Raw genomic sequence first — 14112 nt, 5'->3', positions numbered from 1 at the left:
GCAAGGCTTTTATTAGATGGTTATTATCTTCAATCAGTAAATGTGTGATGTATTGCGATTTTTTAAAGCTTGCATCATCAAGGCTGTCTTCTGGGTTCCTGATCGCACTGGGGATCTGAGAGCTATGCAATTTCTCAGTGGAGGTAGTGTTTGAGTAATTCTTTCATCCTTTGCATTTTGAAATGCTTATAGGATAATAATACTCTGCTGTCACATGGGACAGAGTTCCATATTCTGAGAGCACTTCCAGAGCATGGATGTTTCTGTTCTTAATTCAGAGGTGTATCCATGAGGTTCAGGTATATGATACCCATCTGTCATGAAATGGGAGGAAGGCCTGGTCCTAGCAATGGTTTTTAAGTTCAAAAAAGAGTTTATTAAGCAATAAGAGGTGTCAATACAATATACAGAAATGATACAGGAAAGAGGCAAAACAGTCTAGGAAAACACTGCATAAAAAGCAAAAGGTACACTGATCATGGAGATAGGATGAGGCTATACAATAAAGTAAAAAGAAAACAGTAGTAAAATCTATTAGACAAGAAAATACTTAGGAACAATAAGGTCAATCAGGGAGGTTTGGAGACTTCTTGCTGAATGGGTGATAAACGAAATGAATTTTTAGCACAGACATCAAGGTACAGTGTTATAGGGAGCCATAGATTGGTGCGTTTCATTGCCATATGAAGAGGAAAAACAAAAGCAGTATCTAACCTATGGTTGTGACAAACATTATACCACTATGCTTTAACCGATATATTCGTAAAATTCTTCCAGTTAACAGTAATTTGTTGGAATGCAACCGCTATCAGTAAATCAATGATTCGCACATCAAAAGTGACATGAGCCCAACAAGGGGAGAGACTACCTAAGAACATGTGAATAAAAGAAAAAGGGATTTGAGTATGAAAAATATCATTAATTTGGATCCAAATTTGTTTCCAAAAATCGTGAACAATTGTGCAAGAAAAAAGCATGTGGAATAGAGTTGTGTTGGGTGTAGAACAAGACCAACAGACGTCAGGGACAGAGGAAAATCTTTTACTAAGCAAGTATGGTGTAAAAAGAAGTCTATTGTAATTGAAAAATAGTGTCTGTGTTAAAGTGGCAGATCTAGAGGATTTGCGAATCTTGACCCATAGCTTATCCCATAGAGATAGGCCAAGAGGTAGCAAAGTCACATTCCCATTGCTCCTCTACCTTAGACTTTGGACGAGGAGAAGGTGTGGAACGAAGAAATGCGTAAATGAGAGAAGCTTTAGAAGAAACAGACAAAAAGGAGTGAAGTTGTGAGGTGGGGTTAGGAGACGAAGAATGATTGTGAGAATGCTGGATCCGGGTGTAAGTAGACATGACCACTTTCTTAAGTATAAGATATTTACGAGCAAAGGAAGCGGGAAGAGCAAAAGAGTGGCGTAATGTTGAAAAAGATAAAAAAGTGGAGTGAGAAAAGAGTTGAGAAACCCAAATTAAACCCTTCTGCGTCCAAGATTTCCAATAAAAAGGTTTGTTGTTGATAAGGAGATTTTTATTATGCCAAATGGTAGTGGAAAAAAAATCAGCTACAGAGGAGGGAGGGGTCGGGGAGGAGGCTAGGAGTAGCTTGACTGTGAATTTATGAATGGGGATGGATGGTAATTGTGGTTTACGAGAGAAAGATAGAAATTCAGCAAAAGTAAAGGGAGAGAGAGAGAGACGTTCCACAGTAACCCATAAAGGACAAGGTTCATCAGGGTCCCGCAGCCAAAAGGAGGCCTGGCGCAAAAGGAAAGCCTTGTGATAGGTTGGAAAGTCAGGAAAATTGACACCTCCCTCAGATTTAGGACGTGTCAGTCTGAAGAGAGACATACGGGGTTTTTTGCCTGACCAGAGAAAAGAGGAAAGAATGGTGTTGATCTTCCTAAAGAACTTCATGGAAATAGGAACAGGAATATTAGAAATAGTGTACAAAACGATGGGATATAACATCATTTTAATAGTATCAAGGCGTCCCCACCATGAAAGATAGAGTGGATGCCATTTGGTGGTGATATCGGAAAGTTTCTGAGTACATTTGTTGAGACAGAGTGAGACCGTGTCTGTGATGGAAGGGGTGACATATAAACCTAAGTATTTGATGTGAGAGGAACTCCAAGTGAAATTAGAATCAACAAAATCAGGTTTAAAGGTATATTTCGTAAGGGGTAAAATTTCGCATTTGTCATTGTTCAACTTATATCCAGAAATCTGCGAATACTCACGTACCTCAGCAAGGAAGGCAGGAATAGAGACAGTAGGATTGGAGATAAAAAGCAAAATGTCATCTGCGTAAGCAGCAAGCTTAATGTGAGAGTGTGATGTCTGAAAGCCGTGTACGTCAGGATTTTGCCTAAGTTTGGAGAGGAAGGGTTCCAAGGCTAAATTAAAGAGAAAAGGGGATAAAGGGCAACCTTGCCGAACACCTCTACCCAACTCAAAAAATGAGGAAACCAGACCATTTGCACAGACCGCTGCTCTGGGATTGGAATAAAGAAAGGAAATTAAGGACACAAATTTGGGGCCAAAACCGAACCATTCGAGGGCAGAGAAAAGATAGAGGTCCATTCTACCCTATCAAACGCCTTCTCTGCGTCCAGGGCAATAGCCGCCAGAGAATCGTGAAAGCGTGGAGATTTAGACAAAATATTAAAAAGAAGTCTGGTATTATCAGTAATAAAACATACCTTAACAAAACCAGATTGCTCGGGCCAAGTAATTCAGGTAAACAGGGGTCTAACCGAGCTGCAAGGGATTTGGCATAAATCTTATAATCAATGTTGACAAGGGAAATTGGTCTATAGTTTTTACAGTATCGAGAATCTTTCCCTTCCTTAGGGATTATACAAATATGAGCATCGGAAAAGGTACCTGAAGAACTGCCAAGGGTAACGAAAGAGTCTATATGAGAGTGTAATTTGGGCATTAGCAATTTGGAAAAATGAAGATAGAACTCAACAGTGACGCCATCAGGCCCTGGAGCGTTATCTTTTTTGAGAGAATTAAGGGCGGAGAGTAATTCTTGCTGGGAGATATCCAATTCCAAAGAGGTTAAGTCAACAGGAAAATGGTCTGGTTGATGAATGGTAAAGAAAGAATCAGAGAGAGATTGAGGGGTAGGATGAGTTTCAGAGGAATAAAGGGAAGAGTAGAAGCGGGAGAATTCATCAAGGATATCGGTGTCTTTATGTCTAAGAACAGCATTGTCATCAAATACACATTAAATATTTGATTTGTTGTGTTGGATTTTCAAATAATTAGCTAGAATTTTCCCTGCTTTGTTTTTCCCACCATAAAATTTCGAACTAGATTTCAGCAGGTAGAGAGAAGCGTCCTCTGTAGATTTTTTGTTAAATTTCAACTTGGCATCAATAAGTGCTGTCAAGCTTTCCTTTGAGTGAGAGGTATAATAGGAGTGCCCCAGACCCTTGATTTTGTGGAGAAGGTCACTAGTGTATTTACGTGGGATCTTCCGCTTCTTAGCCACATAATGAATAATAAAATCGCTAGCTGTGGCCTTGAAGGCATCCCAAACGGTGTGAGTAGGAACAGAAGGGGTATCATTAAAGGTAAAATATTCATTAAAAAATTCAGTAAAAGAGATGGTAAATTTGGGATCTAAAAGTAAAGAATTATTGAAACGCCACCTCTTTGGTCCAATGACTTTGGGTAGGATATCAATATCAATATAGACTGGGGCGTGATCAGATAATAGAATAGGGCCAATTTCTGCATGAGTAAGAGACTGTGCGAGATGATGGGATACAAAAATATAATCAATGCGTGATTGTGAATGGTGACAGGGAGAATAAAAGGTAAACTCTTTGGCCGTTGGGTTGCATAGACGCCAAGCATCAATAAGTTTATGCTGTGACACTACGTGAGCAAAGAGTTTATGAGGCTTATTTGGAACGAAGGAAGCTTTGGAGTTTCGGTCCAAAAATGGATCAAGAGGCTGGTTACAGTCCCCTGCCAAAATGAAATTATTGTCAATGAGACTAGTGATGCGAGTAGCCATCTCGTGCAAAAAAGTTGGATCACCGCCTGTGCGGCGTAAACATTGAGAAGGGAGAGTGGAACACCCCTCAAGGAAAGCTTGACATATAACCATCTACCATCAGAATCCGATTCAGTAGCCAAGATGGAGTAAGTAAGAGATTTATGGATAAGAATAACAACACCATTCCGCTTACCATCTCCAGGAGCAAAACACACCTCTCCCACCCAACCTCTTTTAAGCTTAACAGATTTCGCTTCAGATAGATGAGTCTCTTGCAGGAAGGCAAAATCCACATTCAATTTGGCAAGGTGGCAAAGAATTCGTTGTCTCTTAATGGGAGAGTTAAGACCTCTAACGTTCCATGAAACAACACATACTTACATTAAAAAGAAATGGAAAAAAGATAGCAACTACAATGAGAGAAAACCTCAGAGCAAAGAAAAACAAGGAAAGATGAATGAAGGAGAAGCAAAGGAGATGATGAAAAAGGAATGAGATGACAAGAGAGAAATTGAAAATGAAAGAGAAAAAGTGACACCTTTAAGAAGAGAACAATTAGAAAGGGTAGCAGGGAAGAGTAGGTAAGGACAGAAACAAAAGCTAACATTTCAATAAGGGAAGGAAACGTACTTACTGGTAGGGGAGGGATCATAACCAGGAAAGGAAACCAAACGTATGAGGAGGGCGGGTAGAACCAACTAGAGGAGACAAGACGGTCAGGGCCCACGAGCCGCCCGGCTGGGGAAACACGAAACATGGTGTATGATCTGTGGAAACAAGAGGAGAGCGTTAGGAGAAAAGACAGGAAAAGAATCCAAAGCAACAAGGAGGTCATATCATGAAAAGCAACAAGCAGAGCGAAGAGTAAACAATGAACATTATGAACAAAAAGAACAACATGAAAAAGAGAACTGTTACATAATGCATGTGAACCTATGGTGATGATGGTAAACTCATGTGTATAGCACGAGAATCCAAAATGGAAGAAACTTCAGTAGTCAAAAGAGTCAAGGAGGGAATGAAGAAGAGGGACCAGAAGTATCCGTGTTAGCTCCTCGACAGGAATTCAGAAAGCTCTGGAGTCGCACAGGGTCTTCGTAAGTTGTCGTCTTATTGTTATATGTAACCCTAAAAAGACAGGGGTGAAAAAGCCCATATCTAGCACCAATGGATGGAAGTTCAGGTCTCATATCCAGAAAGGCTTTGTGGCGACTGGCCGTGGCTTTAGCATAATCCTGCGCGAAAAACAAGGGGGATCCAGACCATGTAAGTCGTGGAGAGGCTCTAGCTGCTGAAAGGACCTTTAAAAGGTCAGTATACTGCAAGAAATACATGATCACACCTCTGGGTCTCGTCGAGGCAGAAGTAGATGAGGGAACTCGACCAAGCCTATGGGCTCTTTGTATGTTGAGCACAGTATCCTCTGGAAGATGCAGGAGCTTAGGAAGAAAGGATTTAAAGAAAGCAATAGGGTCACTCCCCTCACAACCCTCCACCAGGCCGTAGATGCGCAGATTATTGCGTCGATTTCTGTTCTCAAGGTCCTCAACCTGCTTTTGGAGAGAAGAGATCTGAGAGTGCATATGTGAAACCTTAGCAGAGGACTCCTGAAGAGAAGAGACACTGCGTTCCACCGACGAGACTCTTGCCTCCATTTGTGTCCAGTTGTCAGTTAGAACCTGCAATTTAGCATCAGTCTCTTCCATAAAAGGGCGGAGTGCCCTTATTTCCTCCAATAACAACTCAATAGATGCAGATGGAGCGGAAGCAGATGGTGAGGGGGGTGTTTTTTTAGTCGTTTAACAGTAGTCTTCCCATTGGGCTGAGTAGGTTGCTCCATGGCCGGTTTCGACATATGAACAGGAGGTTCTTGTGAAGCTTCCAACTGGGCCAATGCTGAAAAAACCTTTGAATTTTTTATGAAAGTGCGCTTTGAGGTCTTGTTGGCGCAACTTGTTGTAAGTCTGCCCATAGGGTGAACAGTCTGTACCAGGAGCACAACTAAGCGACATGCAAAAAGAAAGAAAAAGGCCCCTTAGCTTCCAGGATGAGTAGTCAGCATTGAAAAAATAAATAAATATTACAGCAATGAAGGATTGGTTCCAGGTTGCACATGTAGAGCAAAAAGTGGCAAAATCAATAGTCAGAAGCAAGGGCTGCTGAGGACTGAGGAAGAAAAAAGCAGCAACAAGGTGCGAGCTTCTGATGGGCAAGACCCAGGGGCCGCAACTAACATAAAATGCTGTAAATAAGCACAGAGAACTGAACTGCCATGAAAGAGAGCGACCAAATAACCTATTCAGCAGAGCCGCAATCAGACTTTGGTGCTTAGAAGAAGCAAAGGAGGCGAAGCCACAATGAAAAAGGAGCATCACTAGGTGAGACGTAACTGGAAGAAACTGCGCAGGCACAATATGAGCTAATAAGCCGTAAGATGTTAAAGTCACAAAATGGCCGCTTGTAAGAAAGAGGAGAAAAGGCAGCGTTAAAACACGAGTGAGAGGCTGTGCGAAACAAGAAAGTCATTGAGCAATAATACAATGGCCCACCATGAGGAAAGGAGAAGGCATCAGGGACTTCGAAGATCCATGGACTCCAACGATGCTTCGTCTGTGGGGAGCGTCACACTGAGGAGCGACGCAAAATGGCGGCCGCGGCTGTCATGAAGCCGCGTCCAGGAGAGCGTCGCTCAAAAAGGATAGCAAACAACCAGAAAGGCTCCCGCAAATGGTCACATCATTCTCTGGAGACCTTCCGACAACGAAATCTTCCGTCTGTGGGAATGGAAAGAAACGCGGTCCGCTAATGTGCCCCAGCCGCGACGGAGCGCTCACGCCAGCACCGCCATCTCCTCCGGGCGCTAAGCCACGCCCACCCTAGCAATGGTTTTGATCATGTGTACCTAGGCAATTTCTTGGCTTCTGGGGCATATTTACAAGAAATTATGCTGCGCAGTGCTGGAATCTATTTCACAGCACTGTGCTGCGTCATTTAAAAAATGCAGGGATGCACCGTATTCACAAGATTACGGTGCACACTTGTGTTTTCCCTTGCACCAATGCTAAAAAAAGGCTGCATATCGCTAATGCAGACACCCTTGCGCCATGGTGCAAGGGGGCCTGCATTGCAGAGATGATTGTTTATGTGCAGGAAAGGACACATTCCTGCACATAAACAATCACTAAACATAAACAATCATTAAATGCGATTTGCTCATTCTATGTGTGTTGCAGAATCAGCGAAAAATGAGGAGAAATAAAAGTATTTCTTCTTGCTGCACCACTCTTATGCCTTCATTGCCATGGCGTTAGTTTTTGGCACTTCCTCAGATTTACATATCCTTGTAAATCTGGGGCAACATCAAAAAGCAGTGGGTGTTTCAGTGGAAAGTCCACAGAAACATCCATCGCACGCCCCTTTGACCCAGAATACTGCATGAAAGGGTATGATATGTACAATGCAGCATTAAGCCATGCTACGTGGCTTAGAGCTGCATTGTAAATATTGAGCAGGGCATTGTGCCAACAGAGCATCATAAAAAGTGATGGTCTGGTGGTGCAATGCTCTTGTAAATATGCTCTTTGGTTTGTGGTTTTTGTCTTTTCTCAGTGCTTAATTTGTAAAAGAATATGTATGGTGCCCAAAGTTCTTCTCAGAAGCAGCCGCTGGGGTTCCTGAATGTCTGGGTTACTGATCAGCAAAGATATATGGCCACATGCATCAATATTGCTTTTTGCGAATTCCTATTTGCGAAAAATAAGGAATCGCAATTAAGAATTCGCAAAAAGCAATGCATCAAAAAATTGCAAATATTTTTGTGACTTCTTAAAATTCCTTATTTGCGATTCACAATTTGCGAATCGCAAATAAGGAATCCCTTTAAATTCATTCCTATGGGCCTAGAGGCCCATAGGAATGAATGGGAAGTCATTCTCATTTTGTGAATAGCAATTTGCGATTCGCAAAATGAGAATGCAATTTCAAGGGTGCAGTGGGTCCAAAGGACACCCTGCTGCACCCCTGAAATTTAAATTTAAGTACATTTTTCACCGTGTGTGTAAAATGAAACTTTGAAAAATGCACTTTTGTGCATTTTTCAAAGTTTTCGCAAATTACCATGAAGGTCAACTTCATGGTAATTTACCTCTCCCTATTTGCGAATTTGCAATTTTTAAAGTGTCATGCATTGCATTTAAGAAATCGCAACATAATTGCGATTTCTTAAATTGCGAAAAAATAAAAAAACATGATGCATCCCAAAATTGTAAATTGCATTCGCAAACGGCTGAATTTTGCGATTCGCATTGTTTGCGAATGCAATTCACAACGATGCATGTGCCCGTTTGAGTCTTGATTCCACTTCATGCCTCTTTCATCCTCCACCATACACTTCCTGTACCTTAACCACAGGGATGCATGATCTTTTTATTCCTGCTTTCTCCCTTTGTCGCTATGTTCCTGCTTTCTTGTTCCCTATTCTTTCCCAATGTTCTGCCTTTCGCTATCTAGTTAGTTCTGAGTAAAAGCCTTCTGATGGTAAATAGGTCTTAATCCCTAATAATGAGTACTGGTTGGCCAAACCTGCAACCACCAGCACAAATTAGGCACTGCTATGCAAATCATTTTGGTTTCATTTTCTTCTGATAAGATTTTAATCATCATTGGAGAAAGAAGCAATGATTTTGTTTTTACATTTTCGAACAGCGTTGTTGATGATTCTTAGCTTGGTTAATCGCTCTCCTTATGTGCAATGATTTTTTTTTACAGAGTTTTATATAGCGCAAACTTTACCCGAATCGGGTATCAGAGCGCTTTGCAGAGCACCAGTTGCATTACATGATAACACATACAATTTTTGTTTGGCATGGTGCGATTAAGTGATTTGCTCAAAATCACAGGATGTTCAGCGGCATTGTCGAGACTCGAACCCATTTCCCCATATGTAAGGTTGACCGCCATAGCTGTTAGGCTAACTCCTCTCCCCAATTTTACTTTAAAATGTGTTTTTGGATCCACAGCTTTCTTTGCCTTGCTCAGTGGTGTTCGGTGCTAGCTCATCTAGGATGCTTGATCTTGTTTCAGTATACTTCTTTATGAATTCATTCACTGCTAGCATTTGGGGCATTACCTTGTGGTGTGTACTCAACTCCTGATGCGCTGGTATCTTTGTTGAGGTTTCTTGAGTTTCTGATCCAGTGCTTTGATCGTCTGGGTTGGCTGGAGTTGATTGTTTTTGTTAAATTTGTAAATTAGTGAATGATCCGACCAGTACACCTTTTCATCTTCATCAAAGAGACGGCCCAGTCTAGGGCGTTTTTTGTGTACAGGTGATGTGCAGAATTGTGTGATATTATCTTTGTTTAAAAACATAGGTTAACAATTATATTGTCTTTTTGAATGTCCCAGTGTAGGCTGAAAACTTTAAGCAAGATATTGTTCTCTGCATTTATCTTACATTCAGAGTAAAGCACTATTATCTGATTCATAAAGGTTATGTTGTTCCTTAGGGTTATGCATGAGGTGAAGCTTTAGAAGGTTAGGATCAATTGACTATATATCTATTGGTACATATTCAAACATTGAGAATCGGTCTACGAATAGGTTTCTTTATTTTGACTGATATATCTAGGTGTATCATAGCATGTCCCTGGAGGACCAGAAGCTGTAAGGTTGGTGGAGATGTTTCATTTAGCCAGATGTGTGGTAGAAAATCTATGGCATGTTTCACAGCAGAACTGCAATTATGCACGATACATTTTAGGAAGTATTTTAGCATGATTCTTTGGAACAAATCATATGTTTTTATTTCTACTTGATTTTAGTTAAAGATGAGGTTATAGTTCCATCTGATAGTTATCTATAAAAGGCCTTTCAGTCAACTTGTTCCAACTAAGGTCATATTCCTTTAACCAGATGACTGGGATCACCTACCCCTTTTTTCCAATACATTTCTGTTTTTCAATTTGTAAATCTGCTTACTTCTTTCCTTCTTTGGTATGTATTTGGCTCTTAGGAAAGGGGGGTTGTTTTTTATTCTTTGTCAATTAACCTTTTGTGTAAGACTAAGTCGTGTAAAAAGGGCCTTTCTTTGTCTATTATATGTTTTTGTGAAAAGCTTAAAAGTATGATTCAATGTTGCTTGCCTTGTTCAGACCTTGTCACAGTCCGCCCATTTCTCTATTGTAGATGTGGATGAATGTGATGGGAACCATAGGTGCCAACACGGATGTCAGAATATGCTCGGCGGATACAGGTGCAGCTGTCCACAGGGATACATTCAGCATTATCAATGGAACCAGTGTGTTGGTAAGAATGTTTTTCCATGTGTTATTAATTCTTAGTTTATGGTTAGGTTATTACCAAATGTAAGCATGAAAAACTGCCCACCTAGCTCAGAATATGATATTTCTACTCAAAGTGCATTTAGAGCAGAGAATACCTAGAAGTAAGTACCTAGGACACAAACCTCTGAGGTGATATGGCATCTTTCATTTTCATTGGGGGTGATGTTGGAAACAAATCCATTTACAGGAAATAATTTTAAGTACTAAAAGCATGTGTATCCATTCATAGTAGATCCTGAACAGTGATATGCGTCCTCATGTGTCCCATTACAAAAACTCATAGCTCAGCTGCAACATATTTTCTGCTGTGAAAAGTAAACCAAGGCCTTTCCAAATGTTTGCTAGTCGCGCATAGTGGGAGAATAGAAAGGTTCTTTTTTTTTTACTGCAAATTTTCAAAGAAGATATAGTATACATTATTGCAGACCCCAGTTGGTGGAGGTGATATGCTGAACTGGGAGGCACTTTACATAATTGTTGGAAATATCTAAGACAGTCAATATTTGGAAGGCGGTGCTTGTCAGAATACACTAACCTGAATTTTGGATCCAGTGGGAGTGATGAATGCTTCTTCACTTCTCCATATCGACTAACAGTCATGCACAATAGAAATATAATGTTTAGTTGTTAGACCCATGGGCAGGGGGGAAGGGATAAGAGAGATAACATAGACGCTGAATGCCACAATTCTTACTAATCACTCCACTTGGCACGGATGTCTGCTGTGTTGCAGTGCATATTTAAAACCAAGATAAAAAAACTTTAGTGCCTTGTTTCTCTATTGGTTCATCGAACACATGCTATAGTAATATGCTTCCAGAATATCCCTATGTAACAAACTCTCCGTGTTTTTAGTGTAATCTGAGATTTCCGGACCTGAAACATAAATATAATGTTTGTAATTTATATTATTCAGGTTTTGGCATAATCTCACTCCCCTCTCTGACAACGGTATCTACCGTTTGTTTTGTGAGTGCATGCTCTCTGATCATGATATACACTTAAAGTGTTTCCTAAACTGAAAATATAAATAAACATTCATCAGGATTATATAGTTATACAGATAGCAAATACATTACTTTCCTAATAGTATACCACTGACTAAAATACAATATATTCATCATAAAAATAGCTAAAGTTTTTAAGGAGATAATAAGGATGCTTCCCACTCCTCGTGAAGCTTAGAATCCAAATGTGCATAAGAAGATAAGAGTTTATACTCCTTCAGGATCATCTCTGAAACAGTACTTTTAAATATTGATGTTAATTTCCATAAGTCAATTTAAGTCCTTAGAAGTTTTTTTTGGTATTCATCTTCAAATTCAAACATGCTTAAAAAAAAAAACAATGTCCACTAGCTGTGTGAACAATGACCTGGCTGCAACAAGAAAATGCCTCAATTGTCTAGCTTAAACACTCTGAACCAAGAGGATACTTGGATCTCCAAGGGGGAGGGGGATTTTCTCATTTAAATAGTTGTACTCTGCTGCACCATGTAGTCCAGTAGCCCCTGCTGCATGTTCTCACTAGCAAATGTGCACCAGGCCGAGACATTCCAAGAGACATGCAGAAAGAAGGCTAGGCAGAAGGTGGTCAACAACTTGAACCTGTTTCCTACCCACTAGTGGGGGTCTTTGAAAGAAGCTTTAGCTTTACCTCTCAGGAGCGGTGAAGTCATACATTGCACCACCCATACTACTGCCACTGGGACACTCTGCCCCTCTGCCCCCAGGTACATGGTGGGTTCCAAGGGTCCATGCCACAAATTGCTGCCAGGACGCACTGGAAAGCCCAGCGGCTATCCAATGAAGTTGGAGTGCCACCCTTAAAATGGTTGCAGAGTGGTCCCATACTCCCTGTCCCCATTTGTGGAAACACTCAGGCCCTCTTCAAAGAGCTCTGCCCCATTGGCATCCAGACAGAGCATGTGGTAAGACACTGCTTTCCAGGTACACAAAGCTACGATGCGATCATTTATGGGGGTTTGCCCTACATCAAGGTGAAAGGTCAGAAATGCACCATATTTATCTAATATGATGCATTCCTGTCCTGTCCCCCTGCACTGGGGCTGTTTAGGCAGCATAGCGCCAACACAAGCACCCTTGCACCATGGTGCAAGGGACCCTGTGTTGTCTGCAGGATTATTTTTGTGAAGGAAAGAGCACCTTCCTTCACGAAAACAATCCTGGGAGGCTTTTTTCTCATTCAATGTGTGCTGCAGCTGGAAAGAGAAAATAACGAGGAGGGATAAAGTTATTTCTCCTCGTTGCACCTCCCCTGGGAGGTGCAACGAGGAGATTTGGATTTGGCACATCCCCAGGCTTACATGGTTTTGTAAATCTGGGAAAGTGTCAAAATCCATGGGTGTTGTGTGGGCGATTTGCACTGCCTTGCCTTACTCCATATCTATGAGGCAATTCAAAGCCAGGCAAAGTGGCTTTGCATGAACTCATAAATATGACTTTGTAGTTTGTCATAAAAAGTGATGCTACAGTGGCTCAAGGAGCTCATAAATATGACCCTAATATTGTTGTGTGCTCAGTCACCCATTCGACTTGCTGGCAGCACAGCCTTGTTCCCAATTGCAGAAGTAAAATGGCACACAATTCTTTAGGCTTGGCTATGTATCACGATAAAGTATTAGCACGGCGTTTCACTTGAGTGGTTCAAAAGGCCTGGCAATGACCTCGAGTAAATTTAAATCAATCTGTTAGATGCTTAGATTATATAACAACCCAATTACTTCCTAATGCAGCACCATACAACCTCTCCACACTGATATATGACTTGTAAAACCCCATTTTGTCGTCATGATGGACGCTTATTGGAATAATGAGACTTTATAAACTATTGGAAAGAGCAGAACAAAGTGCCAGAAACCTCAATCTTCACTAAATAAATACTCCTTGTAAACAGAAACTTTTGTTGTCAGGAATCTGTGAACACCAGACTGACTGAACTCTGCTACAGCATCTATGTGACAGGTTACTGTTGGCCCGATCCACATTTTTCTTTAATTCATAACTGTTGTTAAATCTCTCCGTGGGCAGTCTAACACAGGCCATGTAATCAGAGTATTACAGTTCAATTGTCCGAGAGTCAAAGCTGCTGAGACAGAAATAATATGCATGCAATTAAAAGATTTGTTTTTTCCTCCGAGGTCGTCCATGTTGCATTGCCTCCGATTCACTTCCCCAATTAGAGCAAACAAGTCACGTACTCTTGTCAAGTCTGATTAAATTTGGAACAATAGCGTCTTGCTACAAATGTACTTCTTTGGGACGTGCATCAAATCCCCGAAAAGTTGCTGTTCTATTTCAAGAGCGCGTGTTCCAAACACGATTTGTTTTAGAAACGTTTAATTTGAATTTTTCACAACAGTTGGGGAATTGTGTGCAGTTCATCCACCAGGTATTGTTGCCGGCGCAGCGTGTTTGCAGTGTAAATGCCATGGATGGAGCAGGCAGGGGACTCTTCCCCTCTAGCACTCTCTGTGACCCCTCAGTCTCACAGGACGCGAGCTTAGCAGCGTCCACGTCCCCCCTTTGTTGGCACACTCTACAAATTGAGACAGTCCAGACTGCTGCAAGATTCAAATTGTAAACTACTTGCTTTTCCTGGAAGACGGTGGTCTAGCAGAGGGGATTTTGCAGAAACACGTGATAAAAAGCAAAGCAATAGAATTCTAAACAACCATTTTACTAATGATGCCTTTACTGTTATCATTTTGTTTTAAACATAGGTCCTCTCTTC

The 14112-nt window shown here is 41.1% G+C and overlaps 1 protein-coding gene across 1 annotated transcript in view; it reads left to right on the top strand.

Annotated features, from left to right (window-relative positions):
- The window catches only part of FBN2 (fibrillin 2), a 1174837-nt gene that overhangs the window by 1135657 nt on the left and 25068 nt on the right, over positions 1 to 14112 (top strand). Inside the window, exon 62 of the mRNA XM_078675609.1 lies at positions 10202 to 10321. Within this exon, the coding sequence (XP_078531735.1) occupies positions 10202 to 10321 (120 nt within the window). The remainder of the gene's footprint in view (positions 1 to 10201; positions 10322 to 14112) is intronic.

The sequence above is a fragment of the Lissotriton helveticus genome, chromosome 2_1 (assembly GCF_964261635.1).
Source record: "Lissotriton helveticus chromosome 2_1, aLisHel1.1, whole genome shotgun sequence".
Taxonomy (NCBI): Eukaryota; Metazoa; Chordata; class Amphibia; order Caudata; family Salamandridae; genus Lissotriton; species Lissotriton helveticus.
This window is presented reverse-complemented; position numbering and strand designations above follow the sequence as displayed.